The following is a 12,861-nucleotide window of genomic DNA, read 5'->3' on the forward strand; positions in this document are numbered from 1 at the left end:
AAAAATAACATATATATTAATATATATTAATATGCGAACGGTAAGATTTATACATTATTAAAGTTATAATGCGTGCATAAATGTTTTAAATTAATTAATAAAAAAAGTATATTATTACATTATTAAAAGAAAGATAATAATCTAATTTATTACTAGTTATTATGCATTAAATGTAATTTACATAAATTATACTATAATTATACATAATTTTTTAAAATTAGAGAATTAACTTATTATATAAGAATTGTCATGATTACTAGATTATATTTTAACTTCGGTTTAATATATTGTTAAATAGAGTATTATTTAAAATTTTAATATATATTTTTTATTTTGTTATTTTTTTTAGGTATGATCTTATTAGAGATATCAAAGTAATGTTCGAACATATATAGAGTTTGGAAAAATAAAATTACAGTACTTCGATTATGAAGTGTAAAATAATTTGAAATGTGAAGACAGAAAATTTTCTATTAAAATGGTTCTAATTGCCGATAAAGAAGTAATTATATAATTTGTATATCAATAATAAATCAATTATATATTTTATATTATTTTTAATTAATTCTTTATTTTAATATTATTTTATAAGAGTGTTTTATATAGTGCATTTAAGAATCTAAATATATATCTATTTATTTTAGGAAGGATACTATTTTTACTCAATTATATTGAAGACTCTCCAATTCCAGTAAATTCTTTTTTGCTTTGAACCAAATTAAAAAATATTCCCAAAAAAAGAGATGACTCATTCTTATAGACAAGAGTTATATAATTCATTTTTAAATGAGTTGGTTTAAATTTATTTTGATGAATTTTTAGAAATAAATTTATGTGTTTTTAATTTATAAATATAATAGAATTTTTAACTAGAAAATAAAATTAAAAAATTTATAATAAATTTAACAGTGCGGTATTTTTATTGTGCTAGAACTTGATGAGTTATAATAAATTGAAATAGTTGCAAAAATATTTTTAAATTTTATATAAATTATTTTTAAATTTATCTTAATATATNAAGATATGTTAAATAAATTAAATATGTTCATAATTAAAAAATATATTTTAAATATGAATACAAAAAATAAATAATTTTCATGCATTGGATACATACACTAATTAATATTAATTACATAAAATTTTATGATATTATTAATGATATTAATAGGTTTGAATAATAATTAATTTTAATAATCATTAATCATTTATTATTAACAAATCGCATGAAATATGCCTTACGAAAAATCTCGTAATTATTGATAAATATTATAATTAAGATTTAATATTTTCTTAAATGGCGAGGAGGAGAGACATACGAAGACTAACACCAAAATGCGATTTGTCAAATAAAATATAATAAGAATTTAATTTTAATGTATTGATATTATTAAAATTTTAAACAATTATTTAATTAAATTTATGTGTTTAAATAACTTTTTATTTATAATCGATAAATTAAGAATTAATCTGTTGTTAATCAAAATTTTATTTAAAAGTTTGTTGCTAGCCAATAAATAATTGTATGTAAAAAATAGAATTCGAATTTTCAATATTTATTTGTATAGATGAGTGAGTGATGACTGATGAACCACTCGACTAATTAAAGTTATTTTGTAAATTATATTGATAATTCATGAAAATTAAATTCTGTAGTATCATTATATATATAATGCCAATGATGAAATAAGGAATAATGGTGCAAGATAGTTTGATATATATATATATATGGTATGATATGAAGAACTATTTAATTTAATTTATGGAAGATTTGCTATGAACGTGAAAAGAAGGTTTAGACATACACTAGCAAAAATGTATTTGCATGATTTGCTCCTTTAGAAGATTTCTTCATAACTAATAAGGTAAGACAAACCCTCACGGAGAAAAATCTATTCCAATCTTAAAATTAAAAATAAAAACTAATTCTCTAAATAGAAATTCAACCAAATCAGATTAAGTTACTAAAATTTCTAATGATTATTTATGACAGTTTAATTATCCCAAAAAAAACCTATGAATGCATGATAATATGTTAAAGTATCATTATTAGTAAAGGATAACGGATTTTGTTTGCGAATAAAAGCGTGCCATTACCAACACCAAAATTTCAATCTCCGCACACAAACCCATCCATGGCAGAAAAGCCAGCTTCTCCTTCATGTTTTTTCTTTGCAGCTTCTCTTGTTCTTCTAACCCTTTCTTCTTGTTTGGCATCACCAACACCAACACCACCATCACCCTCCTGCCTCTCAGGCACACTCTCCAACATACTCTACCGCAACAACAACGCTTCTTTCCCCACAGTTCTTGAAAACTACATCCGCAACGCTAGGTGGAACACAACCACAACACCAAAGCCATCGCTCATCATCACACCCCTTCAAGAAGCCGACGTTCAAGCTGCAGTTCTCTGCGCCAAGAGGATTGGCCTCCAAATCAGGATCCGAAGCGGCGGCCATGACTACGAAGGCCTTTCGTATGTCTCCCGATCCCAACAACCCTACTTCGTTCTTGACATGTTCAATCTCCGGCAAATAACCGTCGACATTGGAAAACAAGTTGCCACGGTTCAAGCCGGAGCCACGCTCGGAGAACTTTACTATAATATACGGAAAAATAGCAAAATCCATGGCTTCCCTGCTGGATTGTGCACCACTCTTGGCGTTGGTGGCCACATAAGCGGAGGAGGCTACGGGGCCATGTTGAGAAAATACGGTTTATCCGTCGATAATGTAATCGACGCGAAAATCGTTGATGTTAAGGGTAGAATTCTTGATAGAAAGGCCATGGGGGAGGATCTTTTTTGGGCTATTAGAGGCGGCGGCGGAGCGAGTTTTGGTGTAGTTTTGTCGTATACAGTTAAGTTAGTTCCTGTAACTGAAACTGTAACCGTTTTTCGCGTGGAAAGGACGTTGGAACAGAATGCAACAGATCTTGCCGTTCAGTGGCAGCAAGTTGCTCCAACCATTGATGATAGGTTTTTCCTTCGGCTTCTCTTGCTCCCTTCCAACAAAACGGTTAAAGCCAGTATTGTAGCGTTTTTTCTCGGTGGTGCTGACGAGGCAGTTTCGATATTGAAGAAGAAGTTTCCTCTTCTTGGACTCGAGAAACAGAATTGCATTGAAATGAGTTGGATTGAGTCGGCGATTTGGTTGAATAATCCCGATGATTACAAGATCGGTGTTAAGCCGGAGATTATTCTGAATCGGCGTCTCAATACTGCTGGTTTCCTCAAGAGAAAATCCGATTATGTTCAGGTTCCGATCTCCAAAGAAGCGTTGGAGGGGATAGCGAAGAAGATTATTGAACTGGGGAAGGTTGCGCTTGTGTTCAATCCTTACGGCGGGAAGATGGCTGAGATTCCGGCGGACGCCACCGCTTTCCCTCACCGTGCCGGGAACTTGTTCAAGATTCAGTATTCTGTGAATTGGAATGATTCATCTCCTGCCGCGGCTGAGAATTTTGTTAATGAGACTAGGAGCTTGTATAGTTACATGACTCCATTTGTGTCCAAGAATCCAAGAAGTGCGTTCTTGAATTATAGAGACCTTGACATTGGAATCAATACATTTGGAAAGAATTCTTATGAAGAAGGGAAGGTCTATGGGGCCAAGTACTTCAATGGAAACTTTGAGAGGCTGGTGAAGATTAAGACTGCGGTTGATCCTGATAACTTTTTCAGGAATGAGCAGAGTATTCCGATTCTTCCAAACAACCACTAGTAGTTAATTTGCTAGCTAAGGATGGAAATTTAGAGCATAGCATAGTAGCTAATGATGCTCTTAATTCTGTGTTAGATACTAATAATTATTCCATGTGAATAATGCTTCATCTATTGGTATATTTAACTATTTATGACTATTGCATGCTGTACCTTTTTTTGATGTTTGAATAATAATTCAAGTGTGGTTAGTAAATAAAATACAAGACTTCATTTTTTATTCATTCTTATTTTTCCAATTACATTTATACGTAAGTTATATTAATAAATTTCAACATTGTTTCATCGTTCCCAGGATTTAATTACTTCTTCTCCATGCTCCTCCTAACAATAACGTTTAGCTGTATTAATTATGGCACTTAATCACAGTAGTGAGCAGGTTTAAATAAAAAAAAAACTTATTTTGAGGACTTATGATGCATGTGTGAACATTCTGAAATAGATACACATACGAGACACACCAACACATAAATACAGATACGTGATATAACATGGGACACACCGGACATATGAATTTTAAATTCTTATAAAATATGAGGATATGAATGTATATAAAAAATAAAGTACTTTTTAGATAAATCGAAAGTATTTAAGAATAAATTTAGACACGCTAACATGTCATAATATTTAAGGGTATCCAAATGTGTTTAGAGATAAGTAATTTTTATTTTTTTCATTAAGACATGATTACTTTTATTGGACAAATATCGATGAGTATTGTATCTGAAATATGTTTGACATGCAAATACGACAACTCAATGAAGTATTTTTATAAATTTAGAATTTTATTAGAAAAAATAATTTAAACAATATATATTCATATACAAATACACGATAATTATTGGTTTAGTGATTAATTTTTTATATATACGTAATATTATTTATTTTTTTAATTTAAAATATCATTTTTCAATGTTAATTCAAGACAAATATATACTTAACTAGTTAACTCTCTAATTAAGGTAATTGCAAAACTAATTAAAAAATCTTGACCAGCATAAAGACACAAACTATCTTCAACCTTAACTATACAAGACAAAGCAAAGTCAGGATTATAATAAAGTTGACAGAACAATAAAAAAAACCTAGAGCACACAGATAGGTTTTATAGAAGCAAGAAAATTTTTTTTCGGAAAAACTGAAATCAATTTACTTTTTTTCCTTTTTTTTGGGAAGAATTAAGTAAGTTTGGCATCGATCAGCGCAGCATATATATCAAGAACATGTGGCATTCTTTTAGGTCACTATTAAATAATAAAAAAGTAAACTATGAATAAAATTAAATCAATAAATAAATTTAAAGTTAAAAAAACAAATTATCTAAATTAATAGGCAAAAAATTAATAATTCTAACTAATATTAATTTAAATGATATTGAATTTTTTAGATCAATGTAAAATAATTTTTTTAAAATTTTAAATTTTAAAATAAATTCTAAAAATATTATTAAATTTGTAAAAAATAAAAAAGTATCAAAATGATAATGAAAGTAGAAAAATAATATTATAAAATTTATAAAAAATAATAAAAAGATAAAACAATCCTCTAATAATAAAATTTGTGTTAAAAATGTAAATTTTAAATAAATAAAAAATCTGATATCAAAGCTGGAATGATTTTAAGAATATAGCAATATTTTTAGTTTACATCATATATAAAAAATTTAATATATGACAATATATTTAATAGACGAAATCAAATATTTTTATCTGAGTGTCTGTGTTTATTTTTTATTTTTAACTCAATATCACTTAACTGGATAAATGGATGCGTTTGTTTACAAAAACAGGGTATTAAGACAGAGACACTGAGACATAAAATTGTGTTTGACAAAAGAGATATGGATAGAAACAATGTGTTTAGAGACATTAAATTAGTGTATTTGTATCTATCATTGATAGGAAGGACACAGAGACACTAACAAGAGACACAACTTATTTTTTATTTTTTTTCATTATTTTTGTTAATTTTTTATAATTATATTTTTTATTATTATATTTTTTATCTCAAATTTTTTGAACGAAAAAAAGAATAAATTGGATTTTCATAATTTATTATAATTTATCACCAAATAGAATACAAAACACAAAATTTTGTGTCTCTGTCTATCAATATCTTGTCCTGTCCTATTTTTAATGTCTTGTCCTGTTATACGCAGCCTAAAGGAAGGAACTCACAAGAAGTTGGTACGAACGACTCAAACCTGCATGTTTGGAGAATATGTTTCAAGCTTTCAACACGGTAACTTTGGATTTGAAATCCTCAAAGATCCATCTAGCTACTTCACATACATTTTTGTGGAACGAAAATATAATTGCAGTAATAAAATGTTATATTCATACATATATATTCTAAAAGCAAAAGTTGTGTTCATAGATCTATTTATTTTAGATAATTCCCAATTCATACAAGTATGAATGTCTCCTATATACATATATACCTAAGACTTACCGTAGTATATGAAGAGAGAATTTTGTCTTCGGAAGTAAATTACATGAACAGATAGAAAAGTTCAAGAGTAGCATCACCATCTTCTCCCAAGCTATAGTAGCCATTTAAGCATAAGTCCTATAATTATATTAGACTTCCATTCCAGAATATATTCATCCTAGTCTTATATATACTTACGAAAACACAGCAATATGATTAATTATCATCTCAATAGAGAGACTTATAATTAAATTCTTATCAACTAAGTAAACTATCTGGCTATCTAATGTCCTTTTTCTTCCGTTGAATATCGATCTACCTTTGCTTTTACTTTTAACAAGACTAGTATATTCTTTTATTAAAATAAACGAATGAATGGACAACTGAACAAATCGCTAATTGCTGACACAATAATTAATAAATAACAACAAATCATATATTATACTTATATATATACACAGCGTACGTGTGGTATATGTATATATATGGAATAGAATCATACACTATAATAATTTAATAATTTATATACAATATAAAGGGATGATGGCCGTCATTATTACTCAGACCTAAGATAGATATGTATCTGGAAATAAACTAAATCAAACAAACAAACAAGCTAAGGAAGAGTTCAATTCATCAAACCCGTGTATAAAAAGCAGAAGAAGAAGAAATTAAATAAAGTTAAAATCCACCAGAGATTGATGTATATAATATATATATTTATTGAAAACACATATGTTTCATCGTGAGAAGCAACATAAATTGCGACAAAACAAGAAGTAAGACATCAAAAACAAAATAAAGGTTGCTTACACAGTAACATTTTTATTGATATATATATGTGATATGGAATAACATTGCCAAAGGATGAGTAGTTGCCCTTGTAGGTCAAGGCTTAAAACTAGGTTGCTAATAACATATATGATGCACTTTCTTCTCTCTTGAAGCCATAGCTGTTATTCTTGTTGTTGTTGTTGAAAACACCGTTATCCTCTCCCAGCAGGAGGATCTAAAATTGAGATTCATTTTGGAAGAAAAAAACAAGGAAGGTGCATCATCAGTTGGTGACAAGAGCAAAATAGAATGATGATAGTGCTCTAGTGAGGGGAACATGTTGGGTAGTGTGATAATAAGTAGTGGAGCGAATTAAAGCATCTTCCATGGGATATACGGATATGCCTTTGATGATGCCATTCACTTTTTTGATAAAATAATCATCAAGCTGCTGACATTTGCAATTTTGCTGTTTTTGGGCTATCAAGTGATCATGGGCTTAGCTATCTCCAATCATGTTTCTGTCCATTTTGCAAGCAAGGAGTTTTAAATTTTAATTAACTAACTTTGAAATAGTCAACCATTTGACCTAACACAAATACTATTTGCATGGTTTTGTGGTCAGTGTCATTCCTGTAAAATTAACTTTTATATGGAAAGAACATTGTTGTAATGCACTAGTATTGGGCGAGATTTAAGTATTTGTGGTGGGGTAGAAATTTTTCGCAATTTGCAAAAAGCATAAAAGACCAATAAATTTTTTTTGCAACCTACGAAATAGGTTAAAAAAGAATTATACTTTTTGCAACATGCCAAAAGCACCTTACATTAATGGTTGCATTTTGTAACTTGTGAATTGTGTTAAGCGTAGTGTTAATATGATTTTGTTTGGCAAATTTTAAAAAAGAATAGGCCCAAATATATGTATTTTTACTTATTGCTTGGCCCATTTTAATAGAAAGTACCAATTTTAAAGTTATCTTAAAATCTTTACTTGACCCAAAAAAAAAAAGTTATATTAAAATCTTTTATCCTAACTCTTATACAAAAAGAAAGGTAAATTCAAATAGAATTAAAAATTAATAGTTGATACTCCAATAAAAATATATCTTTTTAATTTCTTTTCAATTCTTTAAGTAAAATAAAAAAATGTGATAGAAAATATTAAATAATAAAAAATTATATTTTATCAAATAATAAAAAAAAAAGAGAAAAACCCTAGTTCAGCCTTCACATGTCACAAAATAGAAGAAAAAAAGTTTTTCTGAGATGCTGAGTTGATGAGGGTTTATTTAGTGTACCAATATATAAAAGGTGAATTTTATAATATTTTTATCATGGTGTTTAAATTTTTTAATTGATCTTAAAATATAAAATATTCACAATCCGTCATCGCCTAACCAGAAATTTGGTGTACAGGTACAGGAATTTCATATTAATATGTTTCGGGACCCGCCACAACATAACCCACCTTGTTATTGTGTTTTTTGGTACCATGACGTAGTCAATTTGGTCAAGCCATTCAATTCGAATTAGTCCAACATAAAATAAGAGGAGTTTGATTCAAACCGCTTTAATCGATTGAAGTGGTAAACTATATATTTTAAAATATATAATCTTAGTTGACTTATCAACGCGGAAATTTAAGCAAGCAAGGTCATGGTGCCAAAGGTTATATAATTCAGAGCTTACACATGTATCTGGCTAGTTTCTATTAAGATAGATAATATAGATGCACACATATTACCACAAGCCATGATTCTTCAATCTGCATTTCACTACTATTCACATATCATCATTTTGATGATAATATCCATATATCCATTGTTATTGGCATGTGCAAAAGATCCCACCATAGCAAAACCTGGTTGTGTTTCCACATGTGGGAACGTTGACATCGCTTACCCTTTTGGTATGAACGACTCCAATTGCTATGCTCACCAATTTTTCGAGATAGAGTGCAAAAATCACAAGCCTTACCTTGCATCATTCAATCTTGAGGTCACACAAATTTATGTAAACGTAAGCATACTCACATCTTTAATTTATTTTTGATAAATTTAATTTTTTTTTTATTAATTTAATTTTGATACTTTCGTAATTATTCGAACAGATTTATAGATTTTTATAGATTTATATTTATATGAATAGTTATTTGTGAAAATTTATATAGAGTTATTTTTATTAATAATTAAAACATTTAAATTATTTTATAAGTATAACTAATGAGTTATGTTAGGTCATCAATGACTTTCTTGAATAACATGAACAATAAATTTTAAAATTGGCCCAATTCAAATAAAACACACTACACCCCAAATTATTCACCTAAATCTTAATATTAGAATAACCATCCGCACACTTAGTGAATTAAACATTCAAAATATCCATTGTTCATATTGTTTAATATTTTCATTATCTACCTATATTTTTCTATAACTAAATTATTGTTTTTATGATTTTTGTATCTGTGTGACATAGATTAGTACGGTGGAGATCAAGAACCCAATCTACTATAGCTGCCAAAGCAAAAACGCTTTCATAAACCTAAAAGGAAGCCCCTACGTGTATTCCCAAGAATACGACAAATTCATGGCCATTGGTTGCAACAAACTAGGGTTCTTGCGTTCCAACGGTTCAACGGTTGGCGGTTGCGTGTCCATCTGCGACGACGACGAAGCGGTTGGAAATGTTGAATTCGGGAACGACGGTTGCCATGGGAGATACTGCTGTGAGACTTCACTGCCTATGCATGTTTGGGAGTACAACGCAACAATAAGGGATATTGGAGATGGAAGTGAGAGCAACATGTGTAGCTATGCAATGATTGTGAGTGATGCTTGGCTTCAGAGTTATGGCTTGGGGATTCAGAAACTTAGTAACGTAGAGAACATGATTGATGTTCCTGCTGTTCTTGAGTGGGAGATTCGGTATGATATGGGGATCAATAATTCAATACTGTCTTCTTCTTCTCATGCTCGTTGTGACGCTTCGAGTCTTGCGTCTCCAACCAACACTACCTCTGGTTTTAGGTGTCGCTGCTTGGATGGTTACGATGGCAATCCCTACATTCAAGGGGGTTGCAACGGTACGATGATGCTATGGATAAATTAAATATGGTGAAAACTCAGGTGGAATCGACTTCATGAAGTTGATAACTGAGAGTTATTAGATGAAAATTTAATCAAATCAGTCAAATCATCCAACGATTCTCAGTTATCAACTTCACGTGAAGTCAACTGCACTTGAGTTTCCACCATTAAATATTGTATCTCTTATTTCTGAAATGAATAATTATATTTACATCTTTGCTATATTTCAGCTGTGGCATCCGGTAAAGAAAACGGATCCAAGTGGGCTATAGTAGGTACGTGTATCTATCTACCTTCTACACTTCATTCATATATAGTGCTCATAAATTAATTATGAATGGCATTGAGGAATTAAAAACTAGCATTACATGGATCTAGTCATACATTCAATAATAAATGGATTAAAAACAATGAATTTCTTTGGCTATTATTGACGAATTTTGTCCCACAAAATAAATCTTTTATGTTTGAGAATTATTTTCAATAGGAATATGAAAAAAATTGGCGACCAAAAAATTTGATGCTACTTTTAGCGACGGATTTTGTTTCTGTCACTAACACCAATGTCTATCGCTAAACTTAAAAAAATACGTTGGTAATAGAGAAAAGTATAAATGGATCAAAAAAGAAATTTTTTTCATTATTGACAGATTTTGTCCATTGCAAAATAAATCTTTCACGTTATCCGTTGCTAGTCAAAACAAGTTATTATTTATTTTTTTTATTAAAGAGCTAAAAAATCAATGACTTCAGCATCTAATTAGTAATGAATATTATTATTGAGAAAGTTTAGAGGCCAGCACTTTTATTAAAATTTGACCATTACTTAATTAACAAAAAAAAATGAATAATCTCATACCATTAAATGTAATTTCATACCATTAAAAACACTAATAATGACTATTTGATAACTACAAATTACAAAACCTACTAGCCTTTAGCACTCGTCTATTGTTATTAGTGACTGATTTTAAAATTTGATGTCACTTGTAATAAATTTTATCAATCATTATTTCGATCATTAACAACAATTTCTGTTGCTAAACTAAAAAAATTGTTGCTAATTTAAAAGATTTTAGTAGTATATCTCCATTGTGAAATTTGGCTTACAAATTGACAGATTAAATATGGTTCAAAAATTAATTTGGTATTTCATTGAGATGTATGCAGGAGTTTCATCAAGTCTTGGGTCAGTCATTTTACTCCTTGGTGGATGGTTGTTATACAAACTTATAAAGAAGAGAATAATAAAGAAACGCAAGGAAAAGTTCTTCAAGAAAAATGGAGGTTTGTTGTTAAAACAAAAGTTGTCTTCCGGCGAAGAAAATGTTGACAAAGTTGTTCTCTTCACCTTAAAAGAATTAGAAAATGCCACTGATAACTTCAATCTAAACAGAGTTCTTGGAAAAGGAGGCCAAGGTACCGTTTACAAGGGCATGCTAGTAGATGGCAAAATCGTTGCAGTGAAAAAGTTCAAAGTCCAAGGAAACACTGCAGAATTCATCAATGAATTCGTTGTTCTTAATCAAATTAACCATAGAAATGTGGTTAAGTTATTAGGGTGTTGTTTGGAGGATGAAGTTCCTTTGCTCGTTTATGAGTTTATTCCCAATGGTAACCTTTATGAACATCTTCATGAACAAAATGAGGATTTACCAATGACATGGGACATGAGATTGAGAATTGCCAGTGAGATTGCAGGAGCACTTTTTTACTTACACTCTATTGCTTCTCAACCCATTTATCATAGAGATATCAAATCAACAAATATACTTTTGGATGAAAAGTACAGGGCAAAAGTGGCAGATTTTGGAACCTCTAGAATAGTTTCTGCTGAAGCTACTCATCTCACTACGGTAGTTCAAGGAACTTTTGGTTATTTAGATCCTGAATACTTTCAAACTAGTCAGTTTACTGATAAGAGCGATGTTTATAGTTTTGGAGTAGTGCTTGTCGAACTTTTAACCGGACAGAAGGCAATATCGTCGATAAGATCGGACGAAGTGAGGGGTCTAGCTTCGTTTTTTGTTGTGTGTATGGAAGAGAATCAGGTATTTGACATTGTTGACAAAAGAGTGTTGAAGGAGGGAGAGAAAGAACATATAATTGCAGTGGCTAATCTTGCATATAGATGTTTAGAGTTGAATGGGAGAAAAAGGCCAAATATGAAAGAAGTTACCTTGGAATTAGAAGAGATTAGAAGATTGGATTATTGGAAGGGTGGTTCGGCACAAGAAAACTTTGAAGAAATTGAGCTTGATAGAAATGAAGACAGTCAACTATGGGATGGATATTCATATTCTAATGTGTCAGAAACATTGCACACTACTACAAGTAGCAGCAGGGAACTCTCCGAGATTATGCCTATTCTTACAATCAAATAATTGGAGTTGTTCTTATAGTGTACATATATTATGTTGTCTTGAATTTAGTATTCGTCTTACTAGAGTTATACACATTTATGTTTTAGAAACTTTACGTGTACGAATTGAAGATTCCTCAACGTGTGTTTTTTCTTTTTAAGATTTTTTGTTTTTGTTTCTAATTTTTTTATTTTTTTCCATTTTGAAGGAATTTAGATTAGTCGGATGATGCATGCATCCTAGCTAAAAATTCATGGTGAGGAGCAAAACATATATCACTGGACTCATAACGCTTTATAAAATACTTATTATATAAACGTTCTATTAATGAAAAGATTAAGAGAACTTTAAAATCTAATTTTAGTCATTTAGGTACAAAATCTTTGTAGGAAGATTCAATAATTTCTCACATGTTATTAAAGTTTCATTTAAGGTGTTTATTCCGGTACGTTAAAAAATAAATACATATTAATATAATGAA

At 29.8% G+C, this 12,861-nt stretch overlaps 2 protein-coding genes across 4 annotated transcripts; both read left to right on the plus strand.

Moving 5' to 3' along the window:
• Positions 1-2,044: 2,044 nt before the first annotated feature.
• LOC107483197 (berberine bridge enzyme-like 21) lies at positions 2,045-3,722 on the plus strand. The gene has a single exon (XM_016103818.3). It carries the CDS (start codon positions 2,133-2,135, stop codon positions 3,720-3,722), a length of 1,590 nt encoding a protein of 529 aa, XP_015959304.1. The 5' UTR covers positions 2,045-2,132.
• A 4,942-nt stretch (positions 3,723-8,664) lies between these two features.
• LOC107483198 (wall-associated receptor kinase-like 10) lies at positions 8,665-12,540 on the plus strand. 3 transcript variants are annotated; one of them, XM_052260044.1, is made up of 5 exons: positions 8,665-8,947; positions 9,407-9,855; positions 9,958-10,013; positions 10,248-10,292; positions 11,188-12,540. In XM_052260044.1, the coding sequence occupies exons 1-5, from the start codon at positions 8,681-8,683 to the stop codon at positions 12,399-12,401; spliced, it is 2,031 nt and encodes a 676-aa protein (XP_052116004.1). In that variant the 5' UTR covers positions 8,665-8,680; the 3' UTR covers positions 12,402-12,540. The 3 variants fall into 3 exon arrangements, with proteins under 3 accessions (XP_052116004.1, XP_015959305.1, XP_020995692.1); XM_016103819.3 differs by having other exon boundaries at positions 9,407-10,013; XM_021140033.2 differs by having other exon boundaries at positions 8,826-8,947; positions 9,412-10,013.
• Positions 12,541-12,861: the final 321 nt, after the last annotated feature.

Source organism: Arachis duranensis, chromosome 4 (assembly GCF_000817695.3).
Source record: "Arachis duranensis cultivar V14167 chromosome 4, aradu.V14167.gnm2.J7QH, whole genome shotgun sequence".
Taxonomy (NCBI): domain Eukaryota; kingdom Viridiplantae; phylum Streptophyta; class Magnoliopsida; order Fabales; family Fabaceae; genus Arachis; species Arachis duranensis.

What these genes read in the sequence shown, in the direction of transcription:
- LOC107483197 (XM_016103818.3), top strand. Translation starts at nt 2,133, where the DNA reads ATGGCAGAAAAGCCAGCTTCTCCTTCATGTTTTTTCTTTGCAGCTTCT.
- LOC107483198 (XM_016103819.3), top strand. Translation starts at nt 8,681, where the DNA reads ATGATTCTTCAATCTGCATTTCACTACTATTCACATATCATCATTTTG. An exon ending in TCACACAAATTTATGTAAAC is followed by an intron (nt 8,948 to 9,406) that starts GTAAGCATACTC and finishes TGTGTGACATAG; the next exon opens with ATTAGTACGGTGGAGATCAA. An exon ending in ATCCAAGTGGGCTATAGTAG is followed by an intron (nt 10,293 to 11,187) that starts GTACGTGTATCT and finishes AGATGTATGCAG; the next exon opens with GAGTTTCATCAAGTCTTGGG.